A 13,870-nucleotide genomic window follows, 5' to 3' on the forward strand; every position below is an offset into this window, starting at 1 on the left:
ACAGAGACGTGTGTGCAAGACACACACACAGCCACACACACACACGTGCAGGACACAAACACAGATCTGTGTAGAACACGCGGACACACACAGACATCCATGTGCAAGACACACACGTCTACATGCAAGACCCAAACACACAGTGATACACGTGTGCATGACACAAACACAGATGTGTGAAGGACAAAGACACATACAAGACAGATATGTGTGTTCAGGACAAAAGGACACGTGTGCAGGACACCCACAGAGATATATGTGTGCAAGACACACACACATGCACGTGCAGGACCCAAACACATGGAGACACGTGTGTGTGCAGTACACGTACCCACAGATATGTGTGCACAACACAAACATGGATGTGTGATGGACAAAGATGACGACGATGTTGGTGACGGTGACGAAGATGACGACAGCAAAGACAACATGGACAATGACGATGAAAAAGATGACGATGATGATGAAGACGATGATGATGAAGACAGCAACAACAATGTTGACTACAAAGACAATGAAGATGACGGAGACAATGAAGACGATGAAGAAGACAAACATGACCATGATGATGATGACAACAAAGGCAAAGACATGACAACAATGTAGACGATGATGATGACAATGACGACAACGATGATAACGATGACAATGTCGATGGCAAAGATGATGACAATGAAGATGATGATGACAATGAAGATGATGACGACAATGATGATGAAGTTGGTGATAATGATTTCTACCATGAACACTACACACCTGAGAGCCCAAGGCTGCTGGCTTTCTTTCTTGGCAGAAAGGGCCATCATTTGCTGTCAGAAGCTCATCTTCAAAATGGCCTTTTTTCTGCCCAGAACTGAAGACAGATGAAGATTCCTCCAGACAAAAGTGGCAAACCAAGCACTCATAAGTAGCCAGCAGGTTAGGATTACAGTTGCAGGGGCAATTGCTACAAAGGTGGCCATTTTGGGGCCATAGCTATGGGGGAATCCATTGTCAGGGCTGTTGCCATGGGGTGGCCAATTGCCCAGGCAGTTGCTATAGGGGGAGCCGTTACCAGGGCCATTGCTATGGGGGGACCCATTGCCAGGGCGGTTCCTATAGGTGGGTCCATTGCCAGGGCCGTTGCCATGAGGGGGGCTGTTGCTGGGGTGGTTGCTATGGAGAGGGTCCATTGCTAGGGCAGTTGCTATGGGGAGAGCACGTTGCTAGGACACTTTCTACCGTTGCTAGGGCCGTTGCTATGGGGAGGGCCTGTTGCTAGGGCGGTTGCTATGGAGAGCCCCTTCTAGGGCGGTTGCTATGGAGAGCGGCCGTTGCCAGAACCGTTACTATGGGTCCCGTTACTAGGGCGGCTGCTGGGGGACCGTTGCTATGGTGGTTGCTATGGGGAGGGCCCGTTGCTAGGGCGGTTGCTATAGGGAGGCTACTACGGCAACGACAACGGCGACGACGATTTCCCCTCCGCGCTGCGGCATCGCCTGCTCTGCTCCGCGCTGCGCTGCGCTCGGCTCGGAGCTGGTGATGGATGGAGGCTGAGCCCGGAGCGGCGGCTGCGGCGGCTACTGAGCCTCGGAGGGTTCCGACATCGCGGGTCCCTCAGTGCCCGGAGGTGGCTCGGGGGGCTGTGCCAGGTGGGCGAGGCGCCACTCCCAGGCTGGGGGACCGAGCCGTGCCCGTTCCCGCATCTATGGGATGCGAGGCCGGGCGGGGGAACAGCGGGAGATACGCGAATGTCCTGCCGGTGGCGGAATAGAGGACGCCCCGTCCAGGCCGTCTGACAGCGCGGAGCGGTGGCGGAGAGCTGGAATTGTGGAGTCGAGAGGGCTTCAAGGGGATGTTCGTAGCTTTCAACTTGTTCCGTTTATTTTAGGAGGTTTGACTGAAGCCAACCTGCTCCTCTCTCACCTTGGAATTTCCATCGCAGAAGTTTAGCGTGTGTGAGTGTGAGTGTGAGTGAGTGTGAGTGAGTGTGAGTGTGAGTGTGAAGTGTTTCAAGGGTTGCCTTTCTCGGAGGAAGGTGGGTGGCTTGCTGGGTGAAGGCTTTTTCTCTCTTGCCTTGCACGCCTGCCTTGGGTTGGAAGAGGGACTTTTTGCACACTTTTTGCACAGTTTTTGCCCCTCAGCTCATCATGGGCTTTGCTCTCTAAGCTGTGTCCCCTGGGGTAAAGCTATGATGGTCTGCACAGAGCAAGGATAGTTTGGTTAGCTTTAAAAAGGCAATGTTAAAACAGCCAGAAGATAAGCAAATACTTCTATTCAAGCTGTACTTCATTTATATACTGATGACAATGACCCTTGTACCCGGCGTGATGGTCTGATCTTCTTTTATATTGTTAAATTGTTGTCTTCCTCGGGTTTTTTCAGTTCCAAAGTTAGTAGCCACTATCCAAACAGAGAGAACCCAAAAGGACAACAACTTGAAGGAGAGAAGAAAAAAGAAAAGCAAAAAAAAAAAAAAAGAAATACAGCTCATCCTGCATAAGATAAACTCTAACATGGAATGCCAGCCCAGTGAGCAAAAAGCTGATCCATGTTGGACAGAACTGAATGAAAGCAAAAAAGGAACATAAAAAGAAGGAGTGAATTGTTAGAAACAGAATTTTAGCGTTTTGCTGAAGTTAAAAGAGCTGGATTGACAAAGAAGAGAAAAGGGGGAGGGAGTAGTTAAGTTTCCAAAGGTATTTCATGCCTATGGAGGGATGTGGGGTCTTGGGGCCAGGGTCAGACTGTGAGCCCCCAGGAACCCAATAGGAACAGGGGCAGGGACTTTTCTGGCCGGGAGAGGGTATAAAAAGTTCTTCTTCTTTTTGTTCTAGGTCTGTCTGCTAGGCCAGAGGGGCACACCTGATTCAGCTGAATTTGTTAAATAAAAGTTCAGTTTTGCTTCCATGACTTTGTGCCCTCTAAATTTTATTGGTAAATGAGAGCATTTCTCACGACGACGACGACGAAAACGACAGTGACTGTGCTGAGCACCCACACACAGGTGCAGGACACACCCAGGCACACACAAACTCACGTGTGACAGGGACACACACAGAGACACACGTGCAGGACACACACACAGACATGCATATGCCAAGACACACACGCAGCCCCACATGTGAGTGCCCTTGCCAGCCACACCACCTACCTGTGCACCTGCACACGTGTGTGTGTGGGTACAGCATGGCAGGGGGTGGTGTGTGTTTGTATCACTCAGCACACGCAGTGGGGACGTGTGGGGATCACAGAATCATAGAATTGGGTTGGAAAAGACCTCCGAGATCATCAAGTCCAACCCTTGGTCCAACTCCAGTCCCTTTACCAGATCATGGCACTCAGTGCCACGGCCAAGCTCAGCTGAAAAACCTCCAGGGATGGGGAATCCACCCCCTTTCTGGGCAGCCCATTCCAATCCCTGAGCACTCTCTCTGCAAAGAATTTCTTTCTCATCTCCAACTTCAATTTCCCCTGGCAGAGCTTGAGCCCATCGTGCCCCCTTGTCCTATTGCTGAGTGCCTGGGAGAAGAGACCAACCCCCACCTGGCCACAACTTCCCTTCAGGGAGTTCCAGACAGTGCTGAGGTCACCTCTGAGCCTCCTCTTCTCCAGGCTGAACACCCCCAGCTCCCTCAGCCTCTCCCCACAGCACTTGTGCTCCAGTCCCTTCTCCAGCCTCGTTGCTCTTCTCTTCTCAATTGGGTTGGAAGAGACCTCTGAGATCACCAAGTCCAACCCTTGATCCAACCCTACTGTGATCACTCTGGCACTCTGTGCCCTGGGCTGGTGATCACAGTGGGGTTGGATCAAGACATGTTGGATTCTCTGTCCCTGGAGGTGTTTCAGAGGACACTCAGAGCCACATCCAGTCCCTTCTCCAGCCTCGTTGCTCTTCTCTGGCCCCACTCCAGCCCCTCAATCTCTTGCCTCAACTGAGGGGCCCAGAACTGAACACAACACTCAAGGTGTGGCCTCCCCAAGGCAGAGTCCAGGGGAAGGGTCACTGCCCTGGGCCTGCTGGCCACGCTAGTTTGGATCCAGGCCAGGATCCCATTGGCCTTCTTGGCCACCTGGGCACACTTTTGGCTCATGTTGAGCTTCCTGTCAATTAGTACCCCTAAGTCCCTTTCCGCCTGGCTGCTGGGATGAATCACGCCGGGCTGGGGCCGCGCTGAGAGGACACGAGGGGACACACGTGACACGCGTGGAGACAGGGGTGCGTTTGTGTGTGTGTGTGGCCCTTTAAGAGCCGCCGCCGCCGCCAGGGGGCGCCCGGCCCCGCAGGGGAAGTTCCGCCTCTTCCCCAAAGGCCTCAAGTTCGAATCCCGGTCCCGCCGCTTCCGCCTCCGGGGCCAGGCCGGGGCCGCGCTGCTGCCATGGTAACGGGAGCGGGGACATGGAGGTGGGTTTGGGGGTCCTCTGGGAGGATTTAGAGTCTCTATGGGGGTCCCCGATGACCCGGAGGGCCCCGCGGCGGAGGCCTCCGCCGCGGGGCCCTCGGGGTCGCCGGGGCCCCCCCGCGAGTGGAGAGGAACTTGTTGTATCCCCAATCCCATGTTTCCTCCTTTTCCCACAGTCCTGCCGCTTCCAGAAGCTTTTTGGGACAGATGAGGAGCTGGAGGACGAGGTAAAGGACCCCCCAACAAAACCTGTGGACGCCCCCAGGGCTTGGGGTGACGCCATTGGTGAATTTTGTGGGAACATGTGGATTCCCGATGGGTTTATTTCCACCCCACACAGGATTTCCTCTCCGCTGTGGAAGATGCAGAGAACCAGTTTGTGATCCCTGGATACTCCTCACCCAGCGATGCTCCAGTTTCTCCCAGTAAACCCCATCCCAGTAGCTCCCATCCCAGTAAACCCCATCCCAGTAAAGCCCCCACCCTCCGGCCGCTCGCGGGGCAGGGGGAGCATCCAGGGGGATTCCAGGGACCCCCATCCAGAGGAGCAGCCCCCCAGGATGAGCTGGATAATGAACTTTTCCTGGCTGCCTGCATGGAGCTGGAGGGTCCTGCCATGCCAGCGGGTGCTGCCCCGTTGCCCCCCGGGCACAGGGAGAAACCCACATGGATATGCCCAGGGAAGGAGAACACTCAGGAATGTGGGATCCCCAAAAAGCTGAGAGTGGGAGAGGAGCCGATCCCTGGCTCCAGGGGGATGCAGGACAGGCAGGACCCACTCCCCACTCCCAAAGTGGTGCTGCGGCCCAGCACAGCCGGTGCCTTCACCCCCAGAGCCCCCAATTCCATGGGAAAGCCGGGAAGCTCCATCCCTGCTCTGGGGGCTCCATCCCTGAGGCCTTTCCAAGCATCCCTGGGAAGCAGCAGTTCCTCCTCGGGGCTGGGGGTGCCCCGGACCCCTCCAGCACAGAGCTGTCCCCAACGCCAGCAGCCCCCCAGGCCCCCCTCCAGACCCCCCAGCTCCACAAACCCCCTGAGGCCCCCACTCCAGACAGCTCCTGGTTTCCCAAATCCCCCTGTGGTTCCCAACCCTCCTGGCCCCCCAAACGCCCCCGTGGTCACCAACCACCTGGTGCAGCTGGTGACAGCAGCCAGCAAAGCCCCCGGGGGGACCCCCCGAGCCCCCTCGTGCAGGGAGAGCCGGCGCTTCCCGGGCCCCGCCGGGATCCTGCCCCAGCAGGTGGGTGCTGGGAATGGGGATGGGAACAGGGACAGGATGGGAGTGGGAATGGAATGGGGATTGAATGGGGATGGGGACAGCATGGGGACAGGGATAAGGATGGGATGGGGATGAGGATGGGAATAGAGATGGGGATGGAGATTGGAATGGGGACAGGGATGGGATAGGATGGGGACAGAAATGGAGTGGGGTGATAAAGGGATGGGAAGGGGACAGGATGAGAATGGGATGGGGACAGGAACAGAATGGGATGAGAATGGGATGGGGACAGCATGGGAATATGATGGGAATGGCATGGGATGGGATAGGTTGGGATGGGAGCAGCTGATGAAGCGATGCAATTACCTGGACATCTCCTTTTATCCCATAAGCACTCTGGGAAGCTGCTGGAGGAGATCCTGGTTTCTGCTCCCCAAACTCCAGCTCACGGGGCTGTGGCAAAGCCACGGACACAGGTGACACACACACCTCCCCACCCCAGCTCTGGCAGATCCCAATGGGAATGCCATCAGTGCTGCTGTGGGTTCCCAAAGAGGGATGCTGGAAGGGAAGGGGGTCCCTGTGGCTCCCCCCTGGCTGGCTCAGCTCTGGTGTGGTGACCATGGTTGTCTCATGACTCCAGGCACTGCCCAGCTCCCCACTGCCCACAGAGGAGGATTTTGGGAAGGGGCCCTGGCTGGCCATGAAGAAGGAGCTGAGGCTGGACGAGAGGGATCCCGGCTGCTTCCTCCATACCTACAGCGTGGTCATGGTGCTGCGGAAGGTGAGGGTGCCCAAACGAGGCCACCAGCCCTGGAATTTGGTTTCCAACTCTTCCCTCACCCCTCAGAGCTGTTTTTAGGCCCAGGAATCAATGTGGGGAGGGGGCTGAGCTGGGCTGTCCACAGACATCCACATCCCCATGGGGATATCAGTGTGATGAGAGACATAGAATCCTGGAGTATCCACATTGGAAGGGACCCACAAGGATCCTCGAGTCCATCTCCTGGCCAGGATATCCCCAAATGCCCCTTTGTGCTGTGCAGGCAGCCCTGAAGCAGCTCCCAAAAAACAAAGTCCCCAGCATGGCCGTGATGATCAAGACCCTGACCAGGACCAGCGCCGGTGCCGGCGCCGTGTTCCGGGATCCAACAGGTGAGTGGGGCCGTACCTGTGCCCAGGTGGGGCTCCTGCCCCTCACTCCTGGGGCTCATGGATCCCATCCTCATCCCTAGGGGAGATCCAGGGCACGGTGCACCGGCTGCTGCTGGAGGAGAGGCAGAGCGAGCTCCGGCCTGGCTCCGTGCTGCTCCTGAGGCAGGTAGGACAGCAGGAGGTGGATCTCTGGCAGCAGGGGTTCATCCCATGGGAACCAGGCACACATCCCAGGGGAATGGGATACAGGGAAGTACTGGGGTGGTAACACAGCACGTCACCTGTCCCATTCCCCATTCCTTCACACCTTGGAATTGTGAATAGAAGGATAAGGAGATAAGAGAATATTAGGAAAAGGAGAACAACCAGTGTTTTAGTGGGGTACATCACCTATCCCTGTCCATAATACTGTGGAATTGTGAATACAAATATTAGGATGAGAGGCTAAGAGAATATTAGGATAAGAACAACAACCAGATTGTTAATAGAGTACATCACCTATCCCATTCCATAACACCCTGGAATTGTGAATATAAATATTAGAATAAGAGGCACTATGAGTGTGTCAATACATAGATCACGTTTCCCATTCCCTATTTTGTGACACCCTGGAGTTGTGAGTATCAATATGAGTAATTTTGGGGCTTTATCTGGGAACTCCTCCACAGGCAGGAGCCAGAGCTGGCTCTGACCCCTCCTCCCTTCCCTTGCAGGTGGGGGTCTTCTCCCCCTCCCACCGCAACCACTACCTCAATGTCACCCCCAACAACCTGCTCAGGATCTTCCCACCAGAGCCCGAGGGCAGCTGCTCCCAGTGGCAGGTGAGGTGCTGGTGGCCCTGGGGCGATGCTGGGAACCCCTCAAGGGGGTCTGGGCTGTGGGGACCCTCGGGAGGAAGGAGGAGGGATGGATAAATAAATCTCCCTGTGAGACCCCAGTAATTCATCCCTGATGGTTTTTCCAGGTCCCGGCGCAGACTGAGCTAATCCCAGACCCCCCTGCACAGCTCCCCCAGGGTGTCCCTGTCCCTGGCAACTGTGGACAATCAAGGACAAGCAGCCACAGCACAGAGGAGCATCTTGGGGGTTTCTCCCTGCACCCTCCGAGCCCTGAGCCCGGGCGGAAAGAGCCAGTGGGAGCTGATGGATGTGACATGGGTAAGTCAGACCCACTCTGGGATGGGAGGAAAAGCTCCATGTCCTGTGGAAGACAGATCCTGGGGTGGGGTGATGATTCCCCTCCTCTGGAATGGCAGAAGGAGAGTCTCAAAAGAAGGGGTTACCCAGAGAAGCTGTGGCTGTCCTATTCCTGGGTGTCCAAGACCAGGTTGAACAGAGCTTGGAGCAACCTAGGCTGGTGGAAGGTGACCCTGCCCATGGCAGGGGGTGGCACTGGGTGAGCTTTAAAGTCCATTCCAACCTAAACTATTCCTTGATGCTGTGGCTCTGGCTCTGTGATATGTGGAGTTGATTTCTCCTGTCCAGCCAGGAGAAAAGGAGGCTCCTGGAGCACCTTCTCACTCTCTCCAACCCTCTCACAGGAGGGAAGAGCCAGGTGGGAGTCAGACTCTGCTCACAAGGAACAAGGGACAGGATGAGAGGAAATGGCCTCAAGCTGTGCCAGGGGAGGTTTAGATTGGATATTGGGAAAATTCCTTTGTGGAAAGGGTTGCCCAGCCCTGGCACAGCCAGACTGGGACAGTGGTAGAGTCCCCATCCCTGGAAAAATTTAAAGGCTGTGTGGATGTGACACCTGGGGACATGGGTGGCCTTAGCGGAATGGCTGGACTCAATGATCTTGGAGGGCTTTTTCAACCTGAACAATTCCATGATTCCATACCTGTATAAAAGTCGTGGATTTCCTCCTGTTGTGCCATGCAGATGACCTGGATGGGCTCCTGGGAGAGCTGCCTGAGGATTTCTTCTCAGCCCCAGCCCAGGTTGACTGTGGCTGACCCCGGGAGCTGCTGACACGGGCTGGGCTGTGCCTTGGCCTGGTGAGGATGATGATGCCAAAGAGCAGGTGCCACACCTGCCACCCATCTGCTCTGTGTGTTGTGTTTGTTGTGGAGCCAAGAGCTGGGGGGTCCTTGGGGTTTCCAGGGGGACTAAGGTGCAGCGCTGTCCCTGCTTTTCAAGGCACAACATCCCCTCTCATTCCTAAACCTGCATTAAAGGGCTCTTCTGTCCCTGCATTACCTGTGTCCTTGTGTGTCACCATCCTTCTGTCCCCTCCCTGGACCCCAAACCTGTACCCTGAGTGGTCCCACCTCTCTCTCTGCTCCCTGGGCAGAAGAGGCCATTCCTCTGGGGGTCTCACAGCCCCTCAGCATTGAGGAGTGCCCAGATCCCACCCCCATGGGACATCCCTGCCTCGCACCCACCAACAGGTTAAACTCCCCAGCACCCCGTGACTCTGTTTACCACCCAGGAGTTATTTATAGGGCTCCTGGCTCTGCGATTTGATTCCACATCCGTGTGTGGGGCACAGCCCTATTTATAACCCTCCCCAAGGCGCAGGGGGCTGCTCGCTGCCCCCCAGCTCTCCCCAGCCCTCCCGGGGTGTCCATGACCCACGAAACCTTCGCCTTCAGCTCCTCAGCCCTGCGCTCGCTGCGGCTCCAGCGGGAGCTGCTGGAGCGGGAGGATCGCCGGAGAGCCTTGGCCCGGGAATGGGCCACGCGCCGGTTCCTGCCGGAGCCCACCCGGCCCCCTGCGAGCCCACCCCGGCGGCGCCGGTACTGCCGGGACCCCGCCATCCACAACGCCCTGTACGCCGGCGACCTCCGGCGCGTCCAGAGCATCTTCAAGGACGAGGACACGGCGAATTTGGTGTTGGAGATGGTCAGCGAGGAGCTGGTGTGGTCACCGGAGCAGGGTATGGGGCTGGGGGTCCTTCCCTTCTCCCTCCCTTCTCCTTTCCCTCCTTCCTTCTCCTTTCCTTCCCTCCTTTCTCTCTCCTTCTCCCCTCCCTTTTCCCTTCCCGTTTCCTTTCTCACTTCCCCCTGCAAATTAATGGGGGGAGCCAGGGCAAGGGTGACAGATGGGGCTACAGCTCCAGGTGGGCTGGGTGATCCAGTTTGGAAGGGTGGGATGTGGAGAATGCTCTGGGAAAGGGGGACAATCCTGGGTTTACTCCCCCCAGAGAGTGGAGGTGGGGGGATGTTGGGGTTCACAACCAACCCTCTGAGCTATGGGTAGGTGAGGGGTCCAGTGCAGGGTGTGGGATGGGTGGTCAGGCCTGGGGCAGCACCCATGGGTACCGCCCCTCTGGCAGGGATGTGAGGGATCTGGAGGGGGTTCTCAGGGCAGCCCCCACGGGTGCCTCACTTCCCCCAACTCCATGGGGCTGTGGGTGCCCATTGGGGTGTGAGTTTTCAGGGCAGACCTGTGGATGCCCCAGCAGGGCTGTGGGTGGGTGGATTTCAGGGCAGCCTTCACAAGTGCCCTGCTGATCCCCCCTGCAGGGCTGTGAGTGGGTGGGGGATTTGGGGTGAGTTTCTGGGGCAGCCCCCATGGGTGCCCCGCTGATCCCCAGCCACCCAGCAGGGCTGTGGGTGCTGAGCCCCCGCCGGCAGCAGACCTCGGCTCTGCGCATCGTCTGTGCCCGCGGCTACGAGGACTGTGCCCGGCACCTGCTGCTGCGGGGGGCGGCGGTGAACGCCGTGGTGGGCGGCCATGCCCCCCTGCACGACAGCGTGGCCGCGCCACACCCCAACTGTGCCCGCCTGCTCCTGGCCTTCGGCGCAGACCCCAACGTGCTGAGCGCCGAGGGCTCGGCCCCCCTGCACCTCTGCACTGCGCCCCAGAGCCTGCGGTACTTGGGGGGTGGGGGGAGAATTTGGGGGAGTGGGGAAGACACCTGCATGCCACGCCCAGTGGTGCCACACCTTTTATTTGCATGTGAAATATGCCCTTGGTTTTTAAGGTGAGACTGGACGTGGCACTGAGTGCCATGATCTGGTGATCACAGTGGGGTTGGATCAAGGGTTGGACTTGATGATCTCAGAGGTCTCTTCCAACCCAACTGATTCTATGATTCTATCCCGTCCACACCTGAGAAACCGCATGGTGGGTGTGGTCAGGAGGTGGAGCTCACCTGCATGACAAGCTCCACCCATCCGATGTGCAGGGGTTGGACACAGGTTATTTGCATCATAAACTCCACCCAGGCTGTCCTCGGCCTGGTCCCACCCGTGCGATTTGCATACTCAGGCACACCCACAAAATGTGCATAGTGTGCCCCACCCACACTACCAACCTCATTTGCATTACACACACCAAACCCCTCCCTCACATCATCTGCATGCCAAGCTCCACCCACCCTCAACAGCACCTCCTACATCACATCTGCATTCCAAATTTCACCCACCCTCCAAAGCCCCTCCTACAAAACCTTCATCTGCATGTCAAGCTCCACCCACCCACCAAAGCCTCATCCTCATCTGCATGTCAAACTCGCCCCCAATCCAAGATTCACCCAAATCCTGCCACATTCACCTGCCAGAAAAGCACCCCCCAACCCCTGAGCCCTGCCCATGTGGGCAGCTTCATTTGCATGCCAGGCTCCACCTCCTGCCCCACTCACACCCTCTAAACACCCAGAGCTCCAGGACCCCTTGTCCTAGAGGGGCCTCCTGTTTGCAGTCCCACATTGCAGCACCTGCATCCTGGGGAGAGTGTCAGTTCTATCTGAAGTGTCCTGGGGAGGGGATCACTGAAAGTGTCCCATGAGCGCCAGGTCTCTCCAGAGTGGCCTGAGAGTGTCCGTTCTATCTGGCAGGGATGTGAGGGGTCTGGAGTGTCCTGGGAGCATCCCCGGGGTTGTCCCATGGGTGCCAGCTCTCTCCAAAGTGTCCTGAGAGTGTCAGTTCTACCTGAATTGTCCTGGGGAGTGGGGCACTGGAGATGTCCCCTGAGTGTCAGGTCTCCCCAGAGTGTCCTGAGAGTGTCAGTTCTATCTGAAGTGTCCTGGGAGCATCCCATGAGTGCCAGCTCTGTCCATGAGGTGTCCCCCTCACCTTCCCCCCTCCCCAGGTGTGCAGAGCTGCTGCTGGCACACGGGGCGCAGGTGAACCTGGGCACGCGTGACCGGCAGGTGACAGCCCTGCACGTGGCTGCACGCCAGGGGCTGGTGACCCACGTGGAGCTGTACCTGCACCATGGCGCCGATCCCTCCCGCCGCACCCACCAGGGTGAGACCCCCCTGAACGCCGCGGCCGCCGCGGCCGAGCACCCCGAGGATGCCGAGCGGTACCTGCGCGTGGCCGAGCGGCTGCTGGCGGCCGGCGCTGACCCCGGGGCCGCGGGACGCAAGGGACACACACCCCTCCACAACGCCTGTGCCAACGGGCACCCCGGGCTGGCCCGGCTGCTGCTGTGCCATGGTGCCAATGCCACCGTCCCCAACGGCGCCGGGGACACCCCCATGGACTGTGCCCTCCGTGCTGTTCATGAGTACCAGGACCAGCGCCCCGAGGAGACCATCGCACTCCTGCTCGACCACGGCGCCCGCCCCGGGCACCCCAGGGTGGGTGATGGGTGTGACGGGGTGGTGGTGGCAGCGGTGGCAGTGTCACCCTCTCTGTGACACGTCTCTGCTGGCAGATGCTCAGGTTGTGCTGCCAGCACCCGCCAGCGCTGGAGGTGATGCTCAACGCCTACGACCACGTGCCACCCGCCGAGGGCTGGGTGGGGGACGTGCCCCCTGAGCTGTGGGAGGTAAGGGGGTGCCCTGGGGTGTTCTGGGGTATCCCTGTGCACCGCCCCAGCTTGGTGACCCCCATGTTGTCCCACCCCAACCAGGAGCACCGGGAGTTCTACACCTCGGCCGCGCACATGGCGGGGCAGCCACGGCGGCTGCAGCACCTGGCACGCTGGGCCATCCGGTGTCACCTGGGTGCCCGCTGTCACAGTGCTGTCCCCAGGCTGGCACTGCCACCCACCCTGCGCCGCTACCTCCAGCTGCCCATCGAGGGGCTGATCTCCTGAGGCCAACCCCAAGTTTCCCCCCTGGTGCCGCTTGCCTCACTGGTGGCCCCTCCCTTTGTGCCCCCGTGTGCTGGTGTCAATAAAGGGACACGGCAGAGGTGGATCACAAGGTGTACCTGTCCCCGTGAGGACCAGGGTGGGCAATGGCTACTGCTCCAGGGAGATGGGAGATTGTGGGGGTACAGGGGACTGGGGGGGGACAGGTCCAGGGGTCACAGGTCTCAGACAGGTGACAGAAGGCCCCTGGGGGATGTGGGGAAGGAGGGGATGTGGGCAAAGGGGGATGATGACAGGCTCTGGAGAAGAGACAGGCAGGGCCAGGGCTGTCCACGGGGGAATTCCAGCCCCATGAGATGAGCCAGCAGGGACATTCTGGGCCTTGGGGGCGTCCAGGCCTGGTGGAGGTTAGGGGGGTTTCAGCCCCAGAGTGGGGGGTCCTGGTCCCAGAGAGGGTACAGGCCTCTGGGTGGGTTCAGACCCCAGGGGGGTTCAGCCCCAGGGTGGGTTCTGCCCCTTGGGGGAGTACAGACCCCTTGGGGAGGTTCTGCCCCGGCGTGGGTTCTGCTCCTTGGGGTGGTTCTGCCCCTTGGAGTGGGTTCTGCCCCTTGGGGGGGTTCTGCCCCAGGTGGGGTTCTGCCCCTGGGAGGGTTCTGCCCCTTGGAGTGGGTTCTGCCCTGGGCTGGGTTCTGCCCCTTGGGGGGGGTGGGGGGGGGGGGAATTCTGCCCCGGGGTGGGTTCAGCCCCGAGGGGGTTCTGCTCCTTGGGGAGGTTCTGCCCCGGCGTGGGTTCTGCCCCTTGGTGGGGGGTTCTGCCCCAGGGTGGGTTCTGTCCCTTGGGGTGGTTCTGCCCCAGGGTGGGTTCTGCCCCTTGGGGGGGTTCTGCCCCTTGGGGAGGTTCTGCCCCGGGGTGGGTTCTGCCCCTTTGGGGTGGGGGGTTCTGCTCCTTGGGGTGGTTCTGCCCCTTGGGGGGGTTCTGCCCTGGGGTGGGTTCTGCCCCTTGGGGGGTTCACGCCCTGCGGTCCCGCCCTGGGGGTTCCCACGTGGCTCCGGAGGCCCCGCCCCGCCCCAAACCCCGCCCACCAATCATATCCCGCCCTTCCCACAAGCCACGCCTCATTTCCCCGC

The 13,870-nt window shown here is 58.8% G+C and overlaps 2 protein-coding genes across 3 annotated transcripts; both read left to right on the forward strand.

Annotated features, from left to right (window-relative positions):
* Positions 1 to 4,301: 4,301 nt before the first annotated feature.
* Positions 4,302 to 8,944, forward strand: HROB (homologous recombination factor with OB-fold). Of its 2 annotated transcripts, none has more exons than XM_071577362.1 (10): positions 4,302 to 4,384; positions 4,559 to 4,609; positions 4,723 to 5,622; positions 5,994 to 6,077; positions 6,245 to 6,385; positions 6,648 to 6,756; positions 6,837 to 6,922; positions 7,470 to 7,577; positions 7,721 to 7,913; positions 8,637 to 8,944. In XM_071577362.1, exons 1-10 carry the CDS (start codon positions 4,379 to 4,381, stop codon positions 8,708 to 8,710), a joined length of 1,752 nt encoding a protein of 583 aa, XP_071433463.1. In that variant the 5' UTR covers positions 4,302 to 4,378; the 3' UTR covers positions 8,711 to 8,944. The 2 variants fall into 2 exon arrangements, with proteins under 2 accessions (XP_071433463.1, XP_071433464.1); XM_071577363.1 differs by having other exon boundaries at positions 4,302 to 4,361.
* Positions 8,945 to 9,323: 379 nt separating this feature from the next.
* On the forward strand, positions 9,324 to 12,748 carry ASB16 (ankyrin repeat and SOCS box containing 16). The gene is made up of 5 exons (XM_071577516.1): positions 9,324 to 9,633; positions 10,305 to 10,572; positions 11,793 to 12,285; positions 12,363 to 12,476; positions 12,561 to 12,748. Exons 1-5 carry the CDS (start codon positions 9,324 to 9,326, stop codon positions 12,744 to 12,746), a joined length of 1,371 nt encoding a protein of 456 aa, XP_071433617.1. The 3' UTR covers positions 12,747 to 12,748.
* The last annotated feature ends 1,122 nt before the right edge of the window (positions 12,749 to 13,870 follow it).

Source organism: Pithys albifrons, chromosome 25 (genome assembly GCF_047495875.1).
Source record: "Pithys albifrons albifrons isolate INPA30051 chromosome 25, PitAlb_v1, whole genome shotgun sequence".
NCBI classification, from domain to species: Eukaryota; Metazoa; Chordata; class Aves; order Passeriformes; family Thamnophilidae; genus Pithys; species Pithys albifrons.

Excerpts from the sequence above, each read along its gene's own strand:
- HROB (XM_071577362.1), top strand. Across the intron at positions 6,757-6,836 it reads CGTGTTCCGGGATCCAACAG|GGGAGATCCAGGGCACGGTG; the intron begins GTGAGTGGGGCC and ends CCTCATCCCTAG. Across the intron at positions 7,578-7,720 it reads GCAGCTGCTCCCAGTGGCAG|GTCCCGGCGCAGACTGAGCT; the intron begins GTGAGGTGCTGG and ends TGGTTTTTCCAG.
- ASB16 (XM_071577516.1), top strand. The coding sequence starts at position 9,324 with ATGACCCACGAAACCTTCGCCTTCAGCTCCTCAGCCCTGCGCTCGCTG. Across the intron at positions 9,634-10,304 it reads GGTGTGGTCACCGGAGCAGG|GGCTGTGGGTGCTGAGCCCC; the intron begins GTATGGGGCTGG and ends GCCACCCAGCAG. Across the intron at positions 12,477-12,560 it reads TGCCCCCTGAGCTGTGGGAG|GAGCACCGGGAGTTCTACAC; the intron begins GTAAGGGGGTGC and ends CACCCCAACCAG.